Genomic DNA, 22,628 nt, shown 5'->3' on the forward strand with positions numbered 1-22,628 from the left:
ATTGCAGCATACCTTCTCAGAGAAGATGCCAGGCCTCATCATGTGGTAGGTCTTGGCCAGCTGGAAGATATCCATGCTCCCATCATCCTCCAGCTGGTGCTTGAGAGCTGTCAGCCCACAGAAGGTGGCGGCAGAGACTCCACCATACCTGAAGGGACAGAATCACATTTTACATTTACCATAATTTTCAGTTATCCAAGTGACTTAAAAGTATTGTTGAATTTGAAATTCAAAATTCGTTTTTTTCACACATGAAAAATGTCAAAACATGATATGACACAAATACTGTCCAGTTTGTTACTAACAGATACACGTCAACAAGAGTTGATATCTCTATAATGTTACTCACTGATATGCTAACTGATATACAGACACAGACAGTCATTAATGTGTGGAATAGTGTCTGTTACAGATTCAACATCAGCATGTTTAAAGTCTTGGCTTATATGCTGAAAAGTCTCCAAGCCAACTTAAGATTTAGTCCTTAAAACCCCAGCTAGGAATGTTTCAAGAACAAAAGCAGCAGAGCACAATACATCATCATTATAATCATAATCATCAAGCCATCCCCCATCTTACAAGAGTTGGACGTTCACTGTATGTCTGCAATGATATGATAAGAAAAGAATTAAACTGAACTTACACATCATGCACAGTGATGGGGCCCTCGTTGGTGGCAGCATGCTCCTGCACCAGGTTGACCAGGTGGAACACGTCGCTGATCGCCGTGCACGCTGCCGGCCAATCAGGCGACTGGAAGTGTCGAACCTCCAGCACGTAATCATCCTGTCATCGGGGAAGAAAAGTTAGTGTGTCGACTGTTGGGGTCAAGAGGATAATTTGATAAACCTGTGACAGAATGCATGAAAGGAATAGCCTCCTTCACAAACTTCTGGAGTGGCAACATTTATTTTGGGGGAAGTACTGATTGGTATTTTGCCATAGAGAATCTTAGCCCATGTTGAAAATCATGAATCCCCAAAAAGTAAATGCTGCTGCTCTAGAAGTCTGCGAAGGGGGCTGAAAAGCATACCTCATCAAGAGAATCACGTTATGCATCTTTGATGGAAAATGGGGCTCATCTCAATGACAAGCTACCCATGAATAAAGTCTGAACTGGGTGAAAGACTTGGTTTAGATTGTAATCACATGACAATCTAAACCTTTTAAGTGCCTCTCCAACCTACATCATGTCCCAGTTAGAGGTACATGTATCGTTGTAAGAGAAGAACGGCTTTACCTTTTCTTACCTATCATTTAGCAATCACAGATGTAGGGATTGATTAAATGAATCAATGAACGAATTTGTGACAGATTGTAGCCCCTACCAGGCTCCACGTGTTGCTGGAAAAACAGTAGAAACTGACGGAATAGACAGATAATAGAGGAGTTACACTTCTCTGGCATGTTATCTATTTGATTATTTTTACTATTTTTCCATCAACATGTGGAGCCCGGGAGGGGCTAGACAGACAGCACATTCAAAGATCATTCATCATAACCTGTGCTTTATCTCATCACATTCGAAACAGAACCTCACAAAAATCAAGTACTTTTCAGATATAACATCCAAGTATTACATATTAACCATGAATTGGCTTCTCAAAGTGCAATTCCCACAACTTCTTTAAAATATGCTGCACCAGAAAGCATTAGCCTTAACTATCATTTGCCAATTGGTGCTTCATTGCACCAATGTTGAACAGGTTAGAGAACTTAGACTGGGAGTTAGTATGACTTAGGTTAATGATGCTAGAGTTTAAGAGTTTGTGGTAGATGAACATGAGAAGAGTTAAATCGGTTTAATAGGGCAAGAATGAAGTAAAAGAGCAACCTGTTGCAAAGTTGACAGGACAGGAAATGTGCAAATGAACTTCTTATTCCCATACTGATAGTGATGCTGACATTTTTTTGACACCTTGTGGAAGATGATGTCATTATAAAGGCCATGAAAAGATCCTTAGATCCCAGCATTGGAGGTTAAAACAGGATCAGTCAACTTTACTCTAAGCCTACCGATGTTTCGGACCCTGCCCTTGTTTTTTGCAAAGGCAGGGTTTCCCCGTCATGTTCGGGACGCGCGGCTCTCACGCTACGTCTGGACCTGAAGCTGGTCTTAATCCTGGCACTTTGTCGTGATCGGAAGCTTTCCTGCCTTCGGCGCTTTCGAGAGCCCACTTTCTGCAGGTTGGGTGGTTAATATTTACGTTGTTTAAACCCATTATCTGTACTTTACTCTCTCTTATCACTTTTAATCATAACAACTGATTAATGATGTTTAATTGTACTGGATATATGAAATATTACTTGCCATGCAAATTATTTAAAAAAATCAGTTTCTTCAACAAAAAAGTCCCATGTTCTTCTAAGACCTTCTATGGAAGTCCTTTTTCATAGTAAAATCAGTATTTGTGACAAATAATACCAAGAAAAGGAAATCAAATTTGGTGCTTTAAAAACAAGCTTATAGTTATAAAGGAGACAGAATCAAAATCAAATTTAGTCACACTCAGAAATGAAAGTGTGCAACTAATGTATAACATACTGATGATTATTTTTCATTTGGTGAGGTGCATTTGAAAGTAATTTCAAGTAAGGAAAAAAAATTCTGTTGATTTGCTAAAATATTTTAATGTTACTAATATACCCATATCACAGAGTTCAACAATATCAAAGAAGAGGTAATTTTGTTTCACACATGAATAGGGAATAAAATCAAAGCAAGAGTGGATGTCATTCATAAAATCTAGATGAGTTGGCTACATCAGTGTAACTACTACATAGACCAATACAGAATTTTCTATGATTAAACTTGTTAGTGGGATCTCTCGGGAAGGGAAAAGTGATCATGATCAGAGATTGTCCTCAGGAATGACCTACGGATTGGTATTTGATAAAAAAATCTTCACTTCAATGTCAAGCTGGTACATAGCGCTGTCATGCAGCCGCTTGTGTTTACCTGTGTGGCTTCCAGGAGGAAGCTACGGACAGTCACACTGTTGTCGTTGCCGACTTTCTCCTCCTTCTCGTCTTGCAAGGACACCTTGAAGGTCACACACTCCATAGGCTTGTCCTTGCTGGGCCAGTAGCTGGGCAGGTTGTCATTCTGTGGGGAGGGGGGCAGAGGAAGGGAGGAAAGGATGAGATGTCAGTCAGTCCTTTATCACATTAGCAGAAGGTGGGGCTGGTATTTGCATGGTTAACACTAAGTCTGGCAGTTTTTTTCTACCATAAAAAGGTTCAAGTTCATGTACACTTCCAAAGAATATGAAGCAAAATTAACATTGACAAACCCATACCCTGACAAACCCATACCTACTTCTGACATTATCTTCAAAAATATAAAACTCTACAACTATTAAATCTGTAGATGTAATAGAGAAAAGCTCAAGATGTGCTACATATAAATGTCTTTGGATCCTTATTGGCAAGTGCATATGTCACATAACATGCTAAAACACTGAATGAAGCATACTTCAGCACAGGACAAAGTATGACATCAGCAATAGCAGTAGCAGTAGCAGAGTACAAAGCACCAGAGTCACAGCAATAAGCTCATGTGCAGTTTAAACTGTGAGCTGGTTTATACAAGACAAGCAGACAGCAAGGCAAGACCAGTGCTTCGGCAGCACAACAGTAGTCAGGGCTCAAAATACCACCTGTTTATGCAGGTAAGTGCAGGTAACATAGGAGCTGTGCAGGTACATTTGTATTTCTGATGTCTACCTGCACCTACACTGCATAGGTCCATGTACTGGGTTTATATATACATGTACTATAATGTAGGTGTATGTGGATTTTTATAAGCTGCATGGACTGTTACCACCTATGAAGTAAAAAAGAAATAATGGTAATGGTTTCTGAACAGATTTTATTATGATCTATCCATCCAAATTTCTGAGTGGTGCAGGTAAAATTTGCCTGGTGAAGGTGATTTTCAATGTTACCTGCACCAGTGAAGGTCGACAGAAAAAAATTATTTCGAGCCCTGGTAGTACAGTATTAGAGCAGGCAGGCAGAAGAGGAGAGAAGCGGGCTCTACCACAACACAAGAGTGGGGGCCGTTCTTGACCTCGTCAGGCTTGCTCAGCATGACCACCGCCGGGGAGTTCTGGTCCCAGATCATCTGCCAGAAGTCCTTCACCGTCTCCGGCAGGGGATGCTGGGTAATGATGAACTCCTTACTCCTGCTGTAGCCCTGTCATTGGTCGGTACAAAATGAAGTTAGTACCTTTAGATATATAACAGTCACCTCTATTTGATACTGGGCAAAGCCTGCTTTTGGGGCATCATGCCCAGTCATTTATGAAATCAAAACCAATATGAAATCACCAAAAATTACTCGAAAAGTCTCGAATCAAAGTATTTTTCTGTAAGATGCCTTCGTTTTCAGAGACCATAAAGGGTGCAACATGAATTGAAATGACAAAATATGGTTTCCACAGCCAACAAGACTTTTATTCCTGTATTCAAGAAGTACAAAAGAGTGATAATAATGTGATAACCTAGTATAAATGCAACAACACTCAAGGCAAAAACCAATGCATCTGTTGATGTCATCCACAACATTTACTTGCTGTGGCCTTAGACCTACCTGTAGATAAGAGGCGTTGATGTAATCTGATCCCTCCATCCCTGGCTTTGCTGTAAGAGACACCCGAGTGCCCTCCACTGTTGAAGGGAATGGAATTAACTTGTTATTCAGAATGCATGATGTATTTCACAGTTCACATGGGAAGAGAGACTCACTGACATTTACATGTTTCATAGCACATTAGACTCATACATTGAAGTGATACTAAGCACTTATTCAGAATAAAGGAAATCAGTAATTTACAAGATCAGACAATAGACTGATCCTGAATGTTGTTCATAATTACCAGTTCTGCCATTGGTATCATGGCAATAAGCATTCAACAGATGAGAGTGGTTGCATGTCTGTCAAATTTTCTTTGTCTTTACTTAGCAATTTTCATGTTTTAATGAAGGTACAATGTAGGTGGGGCAATTTCATGTTATCATTCAGAAATCTACGCAGATAGGTACACTTTTGTATTATAGTCTCCTTTGTCTCTTAGTTCTTTTTTGCATAGTGTCAGTCTGTATAGACTAACTGACAGAGATGCAGGTAGGAGAGGCTATGGATCTACATGTATCAAGTAAGAAGGGCCCAGACCTGGCAGGAGTTTCTGCGTCCTGTTCTTCTTGGTGTTACACGGCTTCTGTGCGCAGTAGTACTCGAACTCCTCAGCCTGGTGCGCCATCATGTGTTTGAAGTGCTTGTCCAGCAGGGTCCTGCCGGAGCGGCCAGGCTTCAGCAGCTCGTCCATGTAGTGGTGCAGCTGCAGCTGGGCGATCTCCGTGTCACGGCACTGGATAAACTTCAGCAGGGCGTCGTGGCAGAAGATGTACTGTTCCTGTCAACAGATAGGGGGCACTTCTGAGGGCTGCTGACCACAATACATGTACATGTATTGTCTCCTAAGGTAGTATTTACTAGTACATTGAGAGGGACTCAAGAAAATGTCCTGTTTCTAGCCCTAGTTCTCATGAACTTCAGCAGGGCGTCGTGGCAGAAGATGTACTGTTCCTGTCAACAGATAGGGGGCACTTCTAAGGGCTGCTTACCAAAATACATGTATTGTCTCATAATGTGGTATTTAACATGCATTGGCATAATACCGGTCATAAGCCTTATACTGGTCTATTAAAAATAATGTTTTGAAAGGAATGAATATGAGCCGACATAAATGACTATAGTGTTGCTCCTCGCGGCGCCCTTTGTAATTAGGCGATGCCAGGCCGTGGCGATGCCGCCGTGCTAATTAATACCAAAAACATCCTTTTGTTTGGTACCGACAAACTCCGTATGTGGTCTGGGCGCTGACAGGACGCGGCGGCACGAATTCCTGAAAGGGTCATTACACCAACAGATCCCGAGGTGAAAGCACACAGACTTTTGCTCTGAAAATTTTCCGCCCAACCCACCCAGCTTTAGCATGACAAAATTTCCTTGCTCTATAATTTGTCATGTCGTATGGTTCACATATGTCATAATATACACGCCGTAGCTACGACTTCACTTCGCCGCTATTCGCATTTAAGAGATAAATCTTAATCGCGTCTGCAACTCCTAGGCAAATTCTTTTCTAGCATAAACTAATTTTATGACAGTTCCTCACACCAATTTTTTGTCTTTCGCCGCGCTTCCGCGGCGAAAGGCAATCAGACCGATATTAGATTTCTGTCCGTCTGTCTGTCCGTCCGTCCGTCCGGGTCGACCATGCCATACCGTGCTAGCGAGATATTCTACCCTGCAGATTCGACGGTATGTAACGTTATGACATACGTATCGGCCTACCATGAATGTGCTGCTTGGTTTGCGGTCCATGCCATATCGTGCTAGCGAGATATTCTACCCTGCAGATTCGACGGTATGTAACGTTATGACATACGTATCGGCCTACCATGAATGTGCTGCTTGGTTTGCGGTCCATGCCATATCGTGCTAGCGAGATATTCTACCCTGCAGATTCAACGGTATGTAACGTTATGACATACGTATCGGCCTACCATGAATGTGCTGCTTGGTTTCTGCATGGCTTATAAGCAGGAATTTGCAGAGACGGATGTGAACGGTGAGGATTTCTTCGTAAGATTGTATACAATTTATAAACTAACATGTTCGCTGTTTGGTTATAATAAAACAGACATTGTAGAGAACAGTTTGACATGTGATTTACTTTGTTTTATGGAAAATCACCGCTACAAAATCTAGAATTGTGTAAGATGCGTGCGCCGCATCTGACATGGTGTGGGAGGGGGGCGTATTCGGAAATTTCTTACTCTAAGAAATTTCAGGCTATTTTCGTGTAACAAACTTCTTTCAGCAAAATAGTAGCCCTCTGATGCGTTGAAAATAGAATTACCCACATTTAATTTATAATTTCGAAAGGGAAGATTCTGACCGAGCTCGACGTCTGACGCGTGACGTCACGACTCCGTCAAGTAAAAGCATAATTGCGTTACTAAAAGAAACGAAACGTTCCAGTAAACATACCACGGACCTGTTTTAGTTTAAAATATCTACCTTTCACATGATCTTGCCATTAAAAAAAAATATTTCCATTACTGTATATGCCATGTTAATATTTTATGTTGTTTATGGTGACAATACTTTGTTTGTTCTTGCAGAAATTCAGGACACATCTACTGATAAATTTGATTACTACAGTGCACTTTCATAAAACCCTGTTGTACTGTAACAGAGCCGTTCTTAACAGCGAAACAATCCGAATAAAGTTAACATCATTCATGCAGTTGTGTTATTATACAGTTCAAGTAAAATATACTCTGTGAGAACCACTACCTTACTAAACAGTTATATAACCTAGCACTTGACCAAACTGTGCCAGAGCTGCCAACGTTGCAGACTTGGCACCCACGCTTGACCAAACTATGCCAAACATTTTTACCTACACAATATAAGTAAGCGAAAGACTAGCTTTTTTCAGAAGCTCTTGTTTTTTCTTCTCTTCTATTTGAGCTCTAGCCGTACCAAAGATACGTTTGTCGGGCCCAACGACGGCTGTGGCCGTGAAGTTGTAATTTGATTAATAGTTTTGCGTACTTGTCCAAATGTCCGATGTCATGAATACGCATAAGGTCGATTGTATATCCCAGGGGATTCAATGTGCGCACAAGTGGATCTCCGTGTACAATTTGTTACAAAGTTGTACTTGTCATGTTTACAGATTTCTCAAGATCACGTTTATGCAAATTTTGTTACCTACGTAATTAAGCAGTCGTGCACGTCGCATTTCGTGTCCTATTATTCAGCTAGTAAAACAAGTTTTGAACAGTGGGTAATTCCATTATGGCAGACGATTTATTCTGTCCGTGTGGCGAAGTATTACTAAATTTATATGTGCCGGCAGACGAATTTGTTCTGTCCGTGAGGCACAATTGTTATTACTTGTATATGTGCCGGCAGACGATTTTGTTCTGCCCGTGAGGCACAATTATCATTATTTTTTATATGTGCCGGCAGACGATTTTGTTCTGCCCGTCAGGCACAATTATTATTACTTGTATATGTGCCGGCAGACGATTTTGTTCTGCCCGTGAGGCACAATTATCATTATTTTTATATGTGCCGGCAGGCGATTTTGTTCTGCCCGTGAGGCACAATTATCATTATTTTTATATGTGCCGGCAGGCGATTTTGTTCTGTTCGTGAGGCACAATTATCGTTACTTGTATATGTGCTGGCGGACGATTTGTTCTGTTCGTATGGCGCAGTTCTTAACATTCTGAATTTATCGACATGCGACATATTGTATTTTTTTTTCTTTCAATTTATCCTACAGACAATTGAGTACTGCCAAGCTCTTTTTTTTTTTGCACCTCCGCTAACCGTTTGTTTACAAATGACATTATAGACTAGCCGATGCCTTGTTTTCATAGGGCCTCTAATTGCTCTCTTTACATACTTGGTACCTCGGCTCTACTCGCTTATTAGTAGGAACCCAGCTCGCGTGGGGAGACAGAATTACCCCAGTGCATTTTATATATGAATCTAACATCGAGAGGTTTGCCATAACACCCCGATGCACTTATTCTGTTCATTCTCTCAACAATGTTAGTAATTCAGGCGTCTTCGTAATCAAGACAGGTTCCCTGCCACTGGGCAAATACGTGGCGCGATCTCATTGGTCCATATATTGAATGAATGAATGAAGACACTCATTGTACATTCTTGCCCAACCGAGCTAAGTACGAGTCACAACAAGTCAAATCATATATACATATAAAAATATCACAGATATAGTCGAAGTATATTATTTGATTATCCGACAGATAACGGGAAACGAGGGACAATTGGTCACTCTTCAACGCGCGGTCAAATTATGCAATTCCTTGTTTCGACATCGAGCCCTCCTTGGTCAATGTTACCCTCCCACCCCCCAGGTTTTTCCTCATAATTTCCTCTGCATTACTAATTCGAAATAATTTACCTGGTGAATCTATGCCGTCCGTATTGCGTTTCATTTTGCTACGCTGCTGTTGCAGTGCTTTCTGAGAGCACGATGTATATGCTCATTTACATTATGCGTTTGAAACACATGGAATTAACATGAACCTCCCGTGTTCGGTAGACATTTCTCTTCGATCTGTGTGCCCACGGCGTAAATCTAATTGTACCAAAGCCACCCCATCGTGATGCCGACATCTCTTTGTAATCGACGGTTGCCACTTAATAAATTTACAGGCGCCAAAAGCCGCCAGGTACAACAGTGTTAAAGGCTCCCGCTGGCAATTGTCCTGTCGTCTACCAGGACCTGTCAAATTCAGGAGCGGTGACAATCAATCATTTCGGCACATGTTTTGTCTCTGCGCAATACAGTTATTCGACTGCACTGTTCTAACACGGCCAATGTCGCGGGGAGAAGTGTGTAGGTTGCCTCTTCTTCCCTCCGACATGTAGTTCAATGTATCTAAATCATCATCATATTAGATAAAAATTGCATTTGCTCGTCTCGCCATGTAAGGCAGACATTCCAATCTTGTTCTGTTCAGACCGTCAGAAGTTGTGTTGGCTTTAAATTGACAACCCGTCAACATTGAAACCGAAACCTTTGCCGCCTTACAGCCACGGTATAACCAGAGAGTATAGCAAGGTGCGAAAAATCTTAAAACCCTGACGTATTATCTATTCACCTACAATAATATTTTACGGATTACCTGGACTCTATCTTGTATCATACTTTCTGCTAAGAGCTTATATCTTCAGTACGCTATGAGCGCGATATTACGGATTACCTGGACTCTATCTTGTATCATACTTTCTGCTAAGAGCTTATATCTTCAGTACGCTATGAGCGCGATACTAAATACAACACATTATCTCCCATTTTTGTCAAGGCTCCAATTGAAATGAGCCGATTTCTAGATTGTTGTGGTATATATATATTAGTCTCGGACTGGAACACTCTTTTCGGAATACATTTAATGATTTTGTTTTATACTTCATTTCCATGTATTGCGAGCCCGAGGCCCTTTCGACAGGCATTTCGGAACACCTCTCACCGGAGGACGGCTGGTGCCCCGCCTGACAGCCCACTGACCCGATGCCGCGGAGCCCCAAATGTGTACGGGCCTGGACACCTGCCTGTTCCAAGTCCAAACCTCCTGCACGGACATCCTGTCAACGACCGAGTCTACAGTTTCATCTGCAGGCAGAGTCCGCTTCATCTAGTACCCGGGCCCTCCCAACTGGCTGCCTAACTGTCTCACATATAGACATTTTCTTTTCTGCTGCGACTGATACTTGTACCATTGGTTTATGAACCATGGACCTTTCCGACTGATATAGTATTAAGAAACTTTCTCGTAAATAATTCACTGCAGGTGTCAGTTTCGGTCGGCACCATGTTAACGCCTTCCCACTCCGCCATGCACTATGTCTTGTTCCCATTTAAGTGCTACTAGTATTAGTTACATTGTTCCATCGCTTTACATGTACTTGTTTACACAATAAGCGGCTTATCTAATCTTGAAGCTGTAGGAGAAGAATGAATGAAATAATGAACTTTGTTGCATGACATTCCTCATCTTATGTCTAGTGCTTATATTCAACGATTCTAGAATATACAATAGATAATACGCACTTGTACCGGAACAAACTGGACCTATACATTAACTTCTTGACAATTCCTACTTAAGGTGAGTAAACACCTGTCCTGCCGTTTACAGCAATGGGTAAATCCTACCTCCCCCCTCCTACGGGAGTTAGGGTTGGGGTAGCCGGCATTGCGGCACTATTCTCGATTTCAAACAGCCATGAAGTTTGGGCATTCCATTTGACAGCTCTGTCGTCCAATACACCGGTCAACGTGCTTATTTCATAAGTTCCTCTCTTGAAATTCCTTCTGCGCACTCACAGTTCAGCGTTAACAAGACACACGGCTTAGTTGCAACTTCCTTATGACTCAGCCATAAAAGGCACAGTGTATAGCCTATATCTTGCGACCTTCAAATGAATGAGACAAGTATAGTATGTAACAGATAGCTGTATCCAGACCCGTATCAGAATATATTTACTTCAAGTTTTAAATTAGGCCGTAGAAAGGTGCATAAAGTACGTTAGATTATCCTGTGATTGTACGCCTCTAAAAAGCATAGGACGTTAGTGACGTACGCGTTTTTGTTTATACATGTAGCTCCACTATTAACCTTGGCGGAAGATACGCCCTACAACCTTGTACAGCCTTTACCGTTATTGAGGAATCCGATGTTGTCCTAATATCATTTTGAATTTGCTTGTTTCCGTATCAGCCTTACCATAGGCAGTCAACAGCGGCTAGGTATAGTAAAGCTTCATCTTCAATCCTCCTAGTACTAGCAGCTATTGACGTGTAGTTAACATGTTGATCGCTTAGACAACATATCTAGTCATCCTTTTGTACGTCAACACTTCTGTTTCATACATACCGTGATTGCCTTCGACATTACCTGTTTGTCCACTTTAGCTATTTTCTTTCTTATCTAATTAACCTTTCAGTCTGAATGGTCGATTAAGGATTTCGTAGCAAATTTTTTGCTTGTTCTCTGTCTTTCTTTTGCGAATTTAAGCATTTCAACTGCGGTTCCTCAGCATTTTTTTTTTGTGTTGTTTATCTTAGCTCTGTGGTTAGATTTGTAAGCTTTACCATGTAAACAATTTTGTTTGTATTTTCTCATGTTTGACAATGTCATAATATTGATGTAATTGGACCATTAGCTGATTGACGTGCTGTGTATTCCCATGGGGATTACCCCCAAAACCTGTTGACGTCATTTGTGTTATTGCTTCGTGGGTAACTCAAACTGATATACATCTTCGATTGATTTCCCGTTTGAGGAATAAAGTGTTGTGTTCCGCCAAACCTGATTTCGTCTCTGACCACATCTTTATTTTCTTGGTGTCGGTAGAAAATTCATGGATTGTAAAACACATTTTTGCGGAGCAAAAATAGTGGAACTTAAAGAGATCTACACATGCAACAATAGTTATTTCTGAGGTATGCACACTTCAGACATCTAGGTGTCCAATACATAATTTACAAAGCATCGATAACAATGCATTCGAAGACAACAAGGCCAAAAGTTTTCAGGTCATTTTCGGGGCAGGCGAGCTCGTCGTGGGACAAACACACTGTCACGTTCATTGCCAGATTTGTAGATAATAATCACATGTGCTCACGGCACAAGACGAGCATGATTCAACAGCAATCTTGAATTTCTTTTGGTGACCTACAACTCGTGTAAAAGTGTGAGGAACCGTTGCATTATCGCCCGGATCTACGGCTGAATGGGTCAAATTGAACGTACGCCGCCATTTTCCCACCATTCTTAATGCTACGGCCAGCAGTAAAGTTTTACGTCATAGTGGTTGTGACGGACCAAAATTAAATGAAAATTCTTGTCAGTATACGCCCATTTTCTCATGACTTTTTGTATGCTCATGCAGATTTTTGTTTTGTGCAACTACTAACAGGAAAGAAAGGAACAACAGAGGATGTATAAAGGTACATAGCGGCAGTTAATTGTGCCGTGTTTCGTTCGGCCGGTATAGTGCACCCCCTTCCAACCACGCGCCCGTTCTCCGTGCAATTCCGCGGTGTGTTCCAATTACGATATTATGTTTTTAGCAGGACCAGAGAGACAAAATAATTTACACAGAAGAAGTGGTAAAGGTAAGCTGTAACAGCAACATGTAACTGGAGAAAATGATGCTTTGATCATTTGCCAAATTAGCATTGCTTGAGAAATTGCAGTAAACCGACCGGTATTATGCCAATGGATGTTACTAGTACATTGAGAGGGACTCAAGAAAATGTCCTGTTTCTAGCCTTAGTTCTCATGAACTTCGGCAGCGCATCATGGCAGAAGATATACTGCAACTGCCAACAGATAGGGGGCACTTCTGATGGCTGTTGCCAATAATATACGTGTACTGTCTCCTTAAGCAGTACTTGTATTGAGAGGTACTAAGGAAAATGTTCTGATTTTAGGCCTAGTTCTCAGGGCACATTAAGTCTACATATTGTATATATGTGAAACATCATCATCATCATCATCATCATCGGTCGACGTGATCAAACATGTTCGCACATGTTTACACACGACGGGGTTATACCGCCCCTTACGGGGTGACATACCCTTTGAAACATAGAATTTGATACTGCTATAACTACAAAAGAGGGTAAGGAGAACCGACCTCTGTCTGTACAAGGTAGTTCCTCTGTGTGCGGATGTGCTTGAGGAAGCCCTTGATGTTGACCGAATGTTTCTCTTCCACCTGCCTCATCATGGTGTCCAGCACGATGTAGGTCCCTGTCCTCCCCACTCCGGCACTGTAAGGGAGGGGCACACTCACTTTACATATACTGAGGGCCACAGTTGTTCTTGATTTTACATGTGTAAGTATTAGTGCTAAAGCAAGTTTCCAAGTATGCTAAAAGAAAGCTCTGTAGAAAGTTGTTCTACGCAACTCTATTGCTACTGTAATGTTTCTACATACCATTACTAGCTAACATTCAAAACAATATAGATTCATGTGCTACCTACAATTGCAAACTACAATTCCTACGTACATTATACTATTGAAAATAACATGTATTACTACATTCAATGTATTTAACTGGATAAAAAAGAGCATATTTTCAACATACAAATGTATTATGCTTGAAATACATGTGTGGCCCATGGTTTTCTACATAACAGTAATAAAAATCTATTTTCCTGGTACAAACTGTACATGGTCTCTACATTTATTTCATACACTGTTACACATTGCAGCTTGAGTAGCCATACCTGCAGTGCACCACCATGGGCCCCACATCCTCCCCCCCTCTGACAACAGCTGACTTCCTGATGAAGGTCAGGACGGGGAGGGCGTAGTCAGGGGTGCCGTGGTCGGGCCACTGTGTGTAGTGGTACTGCAGCACTGTGCGCTCAGCCTTTCCCTGGGAGAAAATCAGGGGTTTAGCTTGTGAAATATAAGTGTAGCAAGGGAACAGGGATTCTGTTGCTCATGCAGTATTTCATGACAGTGCAGAAGAACAGAAGATATCAATTACACAAGTCTGAATCAAAACAGAATCAGATTCTATAAAAGACCTGGAATCAACGGTACTCTGATTCTTAATTTCACAATGTTTATTTCAGAACATGGCATTGCTTTTAATTTATCTTATCACGTTCTTCCGATTTCACTGAATCATGGTAATTTATTTCTTCAAATCCTGGCATTTTGTATCTACTTGTAGGATGTGTGTGTGTGAGTCACATCAATACCTTTGCTTCATTACAAAGTTCCAGATGTTCAAAACTCAAACATGTTTGAAAGAAACTGGTGAACACTCTTAAATTTTGATACAAACCATTATGACCTTGGCATGGCGTAAGTAGAATGCCCTGATGGTGTGAGTCACATCAATACATTCACTTCATCCCAAGTTCCAAAACTCGACAGTGTTTAAAAAATGGTTGCTATGAATCTTCTTGGCTTTGAAACCCACCTTTTTGACCTTGGCATGGCGTAAGGAGAAAGTCCTGATGGTGTAGTTTGCCAGCACCTTGGTGTGCTTCAGGGTGACGGTGACCAGTCCATACTGCTCCGTCCCATCTGTGGGCCAGTACTGGTCACACTTCCGCTGGAAACACAAAGGTGAAGAAAGGTTCAGACACTTTTTTCTAGCTTAAGAAACTTTTTTTCTGTGTAATGATTTTGTAAATGTATGTGTTAGGATATATATATGGATTATTAGGATGATCTTTTCATGGATTTACTTGGGGTTCAATCATGTAATCTGACATGTATTCTGTCTAAACCTTACATGTACCAGTCCTCTTCCCTCATGATCTCAAAAGATACAAGTGGCCAGCATGTCGATTTTAGTTTTTCACGAATAAATAAAGGCCCAGCAAACAAGATCAAGCCCTTTCATATGAATAAGCCAAACATAGTAAGATAAAGCATATAAATGAATGGCCAGCTCTTGATCCAACGTAATCCTTGTACCATACTCTGACTATTAGATAAACAGTTTAGGGAACTCACCCTTCCACGCTCCACTAGGTTGGTAAGCATGATGATCACAGCCGTGTTCTGTTCCCACACCATCCTCCAGAAGTCTCCAAACGTCGCCTTCAGAGGACCTAGAAATACAGAAAACATACATTTAAACATTATGGGATTACCTTTTTACAATGAGCTACCTACAAAACATAAACTTGAACCCCATGATGTTCATTTAACAACACCCCTTTCATGTCATGTCTTTTGAAATAAATCAAAAACTTTCCATCACACATACATGAATATACAGTATGTAACGTTATGCTACATTGTAAAAGCATGAAAGTACAAAGATTTGAAACACACTCTAAGAACGCAGTATTCTTGTACAATATTCAACAGTCACCCACCTTGAGCAGCTATGAACTTTCTTGCCTTTTCATATCCCTACAATGAAGTTGAAAAAACTGTTAACTCAGACCACTGAATAGACATGACATTCAAACTCAGTCAGAAAAATCTACGTTTTGACAGGAACATGTGTCTATCAGACGGTCCTCTGATAAACAACACAAGACAAGCCAAGATCAATTTCAAAGGACTTCACAGAGTTTATTCATAATTCTGCCAACCAAGTTAAAGTTCAAACATGCTCTGACCACATCAACCACTGACGTATGTTTCAGAAGACATACAAGGGTATAACAAATTTTAAAACTCCTCAATAAACATTAAAAGTAGGCAAAGCAGTTATCCTCAATGGAGGGAATCAAGGAATAAGGGATCATTATGGCTATTGTTTTCTGTAAAACACACCGGATCACCCATTCTATACTAGATAAGTGTGTTTGACACTTCGCCAGGCCACGAATTAATGGAATTTGATCTATATGGTGAAACAGCAGGATTGCACTACTGCTTACACCACAGGGACATACCCAGTAGCATTGTAATATTGTTTGTGCTACAAACGAATAAAGAAAGGGAGAAAAGACATCTGTGTATGTCCTACAATACTTACATCCACAAAGTTTGCATTGATGTAGTCTGAGTGCTTCTGTCTGCCCAACACTGGCTTCAGCTGTACACGGCTGTGGTCATCTAAATAGGGGGAGATGGACATTTATTTTCTTGGTCATATAAAAGGGTAAGTAAAGATGATAACAAAGCTCTGAGGGTAAAACAAAATCCTATTACTTGTGCACAAAGTCTGCTGATTGCAAGAATGACTTTAACAAGAAATCAAACCTCTATGAAATATTTTCAGTTTTTGTGAATTTCTCGCTGATCTGACCATTGCATTTTCTCCACTTGTCTGGCTCTCATAGTATAACCTATTTTAGGACCTTTGACCTAACTTCCTGTCAGTGTCCCTGACGTGCCTAGCATGTGGTAATCAGCCACTCTGCATACAATTAACTATGGACACACAAGCAAACAAATAAACAGACACACTGAAACAAAACCTCTATACACAGAGGAAAGTCACAATATTGTCTCCTGGCTTCTCCATCACATGGACTGACTTACATGCCACGATGTTGATGTATCTGTTCTTGTGCTTGTTGTCCGGGTGCATGGTGTGTTCCCACTTCAGGTCCGACCTGTTGGCTGTGCTTTGGTGGATCTCCTCATACTCCAAGGCAAAGCCGTGGTCACTGTCCGCATGGAGGGAGGACACGTGCTTTGCAAACTGCCCAACAGCAATGGACTGTGAATTCTCCCCATCTGATTGTAGGGACAAACAAGACAAAAATAGATGTTGGCGTTTAAGAGCAATGACAATACATTTGTAGAATCACACATTCATGCTGTAGGCTTTGCTTCTTACTGATACAACATGTCAAAACAAAAACAGGTGTGAATATTTACGTATATCATAAAAATAAGAAGTTTCTGGGCTGCCAAGATGGTTTGGGTGGTAGATAAAGAGTGACACCCAACATAAGTCGAAAAAAGTCGAAGTAATTTTGGCCTTTAAAAGTTTAATAGTCTAAGACTGATCCAAAGCCCCACAGAGACACAGACATAGAAATACAAAATGAAACATAAAAATTAAAATATTGGGCATGTAACCTCTCTCTCATTGGTTGAACTGTTTGTAATGGATAGACAGGGATAGGGACAACTCACCCAACATGACCGGCAGTGGAATGTGCTGTATCTTCACCACCCTAGGAGACCCATCATCGTCGATGTAGTAACACGCCGTCTGGTGAAACTTCCTGCTAATACCAAAATAAACCTCAGTTAGAACCTTCTTCTGTGTTGGTTCTCACAAATGATGGATAGAAAAGGACATAAAAAGGAGTAGCAGAGAGCCAAACCCATATCAGTTATTGTCTTCTGATTGAGGTATACACCTCTAACGACATGGAGGTCAAATAACTAGGGAGGTAGCTAGGTAGGTATATGAATTAAGTAGGTAGGTACTAGGTAAACTGTTCAAATTTACACAAGATTGCCATATTACTAAGTGTTAATATCTAAAAAAAAACATTTTTTCCATTTCTGTACTACAGTTTTTTTTTCTTTTTTTATATGGGTGAATTTGGTATGTACAGATAATCTTTGGCCTGCTGCAAAGTTGCTAAATATATCATATAGTTTTTGAATGGTAACATTGTACATGTATTTCTCCACTTATATGATGATCATGATGAAAAGTCTAGTTTGGCTCTTGCTCAATAGTTACCCAAAGTGACACACGGTTGACCAACAACAAATGTTGTAAGTATTATACAAGCATACATGTAACTGAATAATGTTCATTCCACTGATCTAAACCTTAAGTGATGCAGTGCAGCATGCATCCCAAGGCAGGCAACTCTGTAGCATGGTTGGTGAAACACAGTGTTACTGAGACTGTGAGTACATCCTTAATGTTCCATGCACAACTCATGCAGAATGCAACTCAGTTTTCATGTCAATCATAGGACATTACTCTAGCATGTGCAAACAGTGCAAAATCACACACAGCAAATGGAAGTTAAACTGTTGGACTTTCAACCAACTAGTTACTACTGTGACATGTACATATCATAGTGTATACATGTACCAGCAGGTAAATTACTATATACAGTATTTGAAGAATGGCAACAATTGGGATTAGCTTGTACAACTGTACTCTCATTCAAAGGAATATACCAACTTTGTTATAAAAAAACACGGTATCACATATCAGATGGAAGTGTTATCAAACGAGGTGAGGAAAAGGTGACGTCAAATGAAAACCAAAGTGAAGGAGATGACAGGCAGGACCTTGATCGTAATCGTCTTGCCACATGACAGCCATGTTGCCTGAGAAGACAACCCAGGTGAGACAGGAAGTCAGTGTACACAGTCACAACACCACAGGGTTGCAGCCAGCCTCAAATCATTTTCTGTCCCCTTCATTTTGAATCCTAATGACCACCCAAGGCGCAAGATGTCGCGCCATGCTCCCCCGGAAAATTTTGAAATCTAGACCCTTTGAAATGCTATTTCCTGCATTTTGAGGTGTAAATTTTGCTGGTAGACTAAGCTGTTCAACGGCATCTGTCTTGGTAAAATATTCCACAAGGGAGTTTTTTTATATCTTTACATTATCGACTTTTGTACATCACAGAGGACAAAATGGGCAAAATCATTTTCCGTCCCCAGCTGCAAAATTCCGTCAAAGGACAGAAGGACGGGCGCTGGCTACAACCCTGCAATACCACCAAGGCTGGCGTAAAGTCTTGTCTAACATTGGACCCATTTTGTATGCTAAATCTCAACGACATCATTCTGTTCCACAGTTAAACCTACCTTCTTGATTTTAACTCTTTTGTTCAATTTGCTGTCCTCAATATCAGGAAAGATCACATACAAAATGTACATGTTGCATTGTCTAGAATCTAATAACTGGATTTAAAACTTTCAATGCAAAAAGACCATGTAGGAAAATTTGCTAAAAGTTTCTGCTTTCTGAATAGAAACCGGGAAAGCAAATGGAAGGAACTTTCAAGTTTTATTATATTTAAAGACATTTATTCACAACAAAGTGACTTTGAAATGGGCCTAATGCTAGGCATGGGGAAACAGATATCACCTCTAACACAGGCCACTGTCACAGGAAAATAGACTATCAGTCTATATACAAATGCATTCCCAATGGTCTGAGACTAGCTTGTAAGTTGTAGTGTAGTTGATTGTTCAGGTGGTCAGAGCTGAATTGATCCAGGAAGAAATTTTTAATCACTACCACTTTGTAACATACAGTCAAAATTGCCCAAGAAGACTACTAAGAGGACAAATAAAATCTGTTCATTTGGACAGATGTTCACTATAGACAGCATTGTGTCCATGGAAAAAAAGTGGTGCTTATGTAGTGGGGGTCACTTGTGCAGGTTTGACTGTACATCTTATACAAATTAGAATTTGTTTCCTGAGCTGTCCACTTTGAAAGAAATGTACAGTTGTAGGCATGTCGAAGGACAACTTTCCCAAAAAGATAAGTAGCTTTCCCCATTACAAACTGGTAGAAGCAATCAGATTAATCACTCATGTACATAATACATGTGTACCAGCAAGTCAATACACAATGTATATACAATGTAGATAATTGATTGGATTTTAAACAATGGAAAACAGTATAGCAACCAATCAAGATTTACTCCAAGGGAGCTAGAAACATCTGTCATCCAATGATACAAAAAGATGTCAAAGTTAAAACACAACTAGCTGACAAAATGAAGAAAAGGTCAGAAATTGTACTGCTGAGAAGCCATATGATAATTCTTACCTAAAGTAAACAGCAGCCAGAACCAGAAGAATGACCAGGAAAGCACCGAGAGCAATGGCTATCCCGATGATGGCGCCGGTACCACTACTGTTGTCTACCTCCACGGTGGTACGGGCACTGGTGGTCTGCACGGGGGGTGGGGTTTTTGTGGGAGCTGCAACAGAAGTCAGGAAATTACACTATTATATCAGACTGCATACAGTTATATAATATGAATACCTTTACATTGAATGACTGACTGATCATCAAATGAAATTGTAAGATTGCAGACTTTGAATTGTTTCCATCCTTTTGACAAAGTGTTCGCCAGAAAAAGTTCTCAACAGGAGTTCCAGTCGTGGAAATGTTAAATGATGACCCTTCAACTTTGTGGCACCTGAGGTACATTGATGAGGGATAAAACAAATTTTGTATTTCACAAAATTCTTCCACTTGCTTGAGTGACTTTTTTGTATTGTGAATTTCTTGAGGTGCAGTAATTTCTGGTAGCATGTTACACTGAGAAAAACAATAAATTAACCTTCATCGTGTTGCATTAATTTTGCTGTGTACCCTGGTAGTTAAAGACATGTGTGAGTTTCTTTTGGATGAAATCACAAAACTTGCTGTGCTACACTTTCAGCAGAGGTAACCATTTCCTTAACAGTTTAGCTTGATGTTTGTACTATAAATAATCTACTGTTGCATACAAAAAAATGCTACATCTAGAAAAACACAGAAGGCACACATGTAAATCTGTTACTTCAATCACTTAGAGCTAAACTATCTACACAGTCACAGTGTGAAAGGGGGGATCTAACTATCTATGCATCAAAAGCACTGCAAACCTGCAACTTTGTTATGCACACCAAACTTTGACAAAGAAAGGTTAAACATATCTTGTTTAACAAGAACAACATCTAGTGAACTACAAACTACCAGTTAATTTCACACATTAGTGATCACAAGCTAGCAGCACAGCACAGCTACGAGGGAGGAAAGAGAGAGAGAGAGGAGGAGAAAGTGACAGAAGAGTTGGTAGACCCACCGGACACCGCAAGGAAGATCTTTTCAGATTCAGAGGTGTTGACATAATTCCGCCCGTGGATTTTACTGCGCACTTTAGCCGTAACGTTCAATTGGTAGGGACTGGCGGGCTTCAGGTCCTCCAGCAGGGACCACTGGACGGGGCCGTCACGAACGGGGACCTCCCGCCTTTGCGGCAGCGCACAAAAGAGGTACATAAAGGAGCACTGGCTGTAGAGAACATAGAAGCTGTCCACCCTGCGAAGGGCCATCCCCGGCTGGGTCCAGCTCACATTGATGCTGGTAGCCGAGACCTGCTCGATTCTGAGTTGCTCTGGTTTGAAGGGGGCTGTGAGGAGTGGAGAGGGGTGAAACGGGGCCAAAGAGACAGAGCCAAATTTTATCATGCAGATAGAGCAGCAACTGGTACAAATGTAGGTCCATTAGGCCCCCTTTCAACCAGACAGTGATCGCTGAGTGACCATACAGCAGCCAAAATTGGACTTGCATGAGCCTTAATTTCACAACTGGAATATAACACATGGTACAAGATAAAACACACAAAATGTCAAAAATACTTGTTTAGTCTATGAAATTTGTTGAGCAAGTGTCAAATATTTGGAGGCTCAGTGGTCACTGAGCTGTGGTCGTCTCCAGTGAAAAGGGGGTTCTGAGAATCACCAAAAGACAAAAAGGAATGTACAATGTTGGTAAGCAATACAATACATTTATTTGTAGATGGCAAATCATATTTTTGAATTCACAAAAAAAGCAAAACATTCTAAGTTCACAAATGTGCATTTTGACTCCTTTTACTACTGATTACTTCACAACCATTTTACAACAGTGTGACCATAATGTAGAACAGACCTTCTACAGAATCAATCCTTAATCCATGATAGCCATACTTACGTAGAACATCAGTGTTAACAGGGAAGTCTCTAGTTCTGGAACTGGTGGATCCACTGTTGAAGCTCTCCATAGAAACCATGTAGAAAGTAGACGGTTCTGCGGAGAAGACATACAAGAGGTGTCTGTCAATCAACTGCAAACCCTGCAAACTGCTATGTGGCATAACATATCAAAAGACTGATCCAACAGCCCAACCAACATTCGTCAAAACATAGACATGCAAAATAAAGACAAAAAATGCAAACATTTGATGAAATGAAGCCACCATCTTGGTGTTTCACAAGTAATACAAAGCTACCTATGACAGGTCACTCACTATGCAATATAATACCAGTTGTTCATTACAAAGCTAGTAAGAAACAACGTATAATATTGAACTGTACTCACGTAGGTCTTTTATAACGTAAGACCTTACGTCCCCAACTTCGATGACAGTTTTGTTGGAGGGACAGGTGCTGTATAAACAGTAGTAGATACGGAAGCCCAGGATCCTGGCTACAGGGGGGCTGGGGACAGTCCAGGCTATACCGATGCTGTAGGCTGTAGTCTCAGGTTTGTCTCTATCTATTACTGGTACTGGTGCAGCTGAAAAATGGGGGTAAGACTGTTAACCTTTTTGCACACGAAAGTAACGATTTGGTTAACAATTCTCTACTGGTTATGGAGATACATATAATGTAATCTTAGCAGGGAAATGACTAAATTTAATGTTTAATATACATGCATAGGGATAATTGGAGGAAAAACAATATAGAAGACCAGTCAAGGATTGAAAATACATCTAAAAGTTGAGGGTTCTTTTAATTCGCACTCTAAGAAAGGAGTATGATGCAAAGGCAGCAGTGCAACATTTTACTCTTTCACAAGGCAAATTTGAACAAA

General features: G+C 40.7%; 1 protein-coding gene across 9 annotated transcripts in view; it reads right to left on the reverse strand.

The window, feature by feature from the left end:
- Window positions 1-22,628, reverse strand: part of LOC118415889 (receptor-type tyrosine-protein phosphatase gamma-like) — a 39,460-nt gene that overhangs the window by 4,359 nt on the left and 12,473 nt on the right. For 3 of the 9 annotated variants that reach the window (XM_035820804.1, XM_035820808.1, XM_035820803.1), the window contains 20 exons: window positions 22,134-22,331; window positions 21,747-21,842; window positions 20,857-21,183; window positions 19,830-19,983; window positions 18,326-18,364; window positions 17,198-17,289; window positions 16,595-16,792; window positions 16,086-16,165; window positions 15,475-15,511; window positions 15,107-15,204; window positions 14,565-14,699; window positions 13,858-14,009; window positions 13,262-13,397; window positions 5,177-5,417; window positions 4,595-4,671; window positions 4,043-4,198; window positions 2,960-3,106; window positions 2,017-2,181; window positions 644-786; window positions 13-148 (listed from right to left, as the gene is read on the reverse strand). In XM_035820804.1, coding sequence (XP_035676697.1) covers window positions 13-148; window positions 644-786; window positions 2,017-2,181; window positions 2,960-3,106; window positions 4,043-4,198; window positions 4,595-4,671; window positions 5,177-5,417; window positions 13,262-13,397; window positions 13,858-14,009; window positions 14,565-14,699; window positions 15,107-15,204; window positions 15,475-15,511; window positions 16,086-16,165; window positions 16,595-16,792; window positions 17,198-17,289; window positions 18,326-18,364; window positions 19,830-19,983; window positions 20,857-21,183; window positions 21,747-21,842; window positions 22,134-22,331 — 2,807 coding nt within the window. Of the gene's footprint in view, window positions 1-12; window positions 149-643; window positions 787-2,016; window positions 2,182-2,959; window positions 3,107-4,042; window positions 4,199-4,594; window positions 4,672-5,176; window positions 5,418-13,261; window positions 13,398-13,857; window positions 14,010-14,564; window positions 14,700-15,106; window positions 15,205-15,474; window positions 15,512-16,085; window positions 16,166-16,594; window positions 16,793-17,197; window positions 17,293-18,325; window positions 18,365-19,829; window positions 19,984-20,856; window positions 21,184-21,746; window positions 21,843-22,133; window positions 22,332-22,628 lie in introns of all 9 variants that reach the window. The other 6 variants (XM_035820805.1, XM_035820812.1, XM_035820807.1 and 3 more) reach the window with 6 other exon arrangements.

The sequence above is a fragment of the Branchiostoma floridae genome, chromosome 5 (genome assembly GCF_000003815.2).
Source record: "Branchiostoma floridae strain S238N-H82 chromosome 5, Bfl_VNyyK, whole genome shotgun sequence".
Classification (NCBI taxonomy): Eukaryota; Metazoa; Chordata; class Leptocardii; order Amphioxiformes; family Branchiostomatidae; genus Branchiostoma; species Branchiostoma floridae.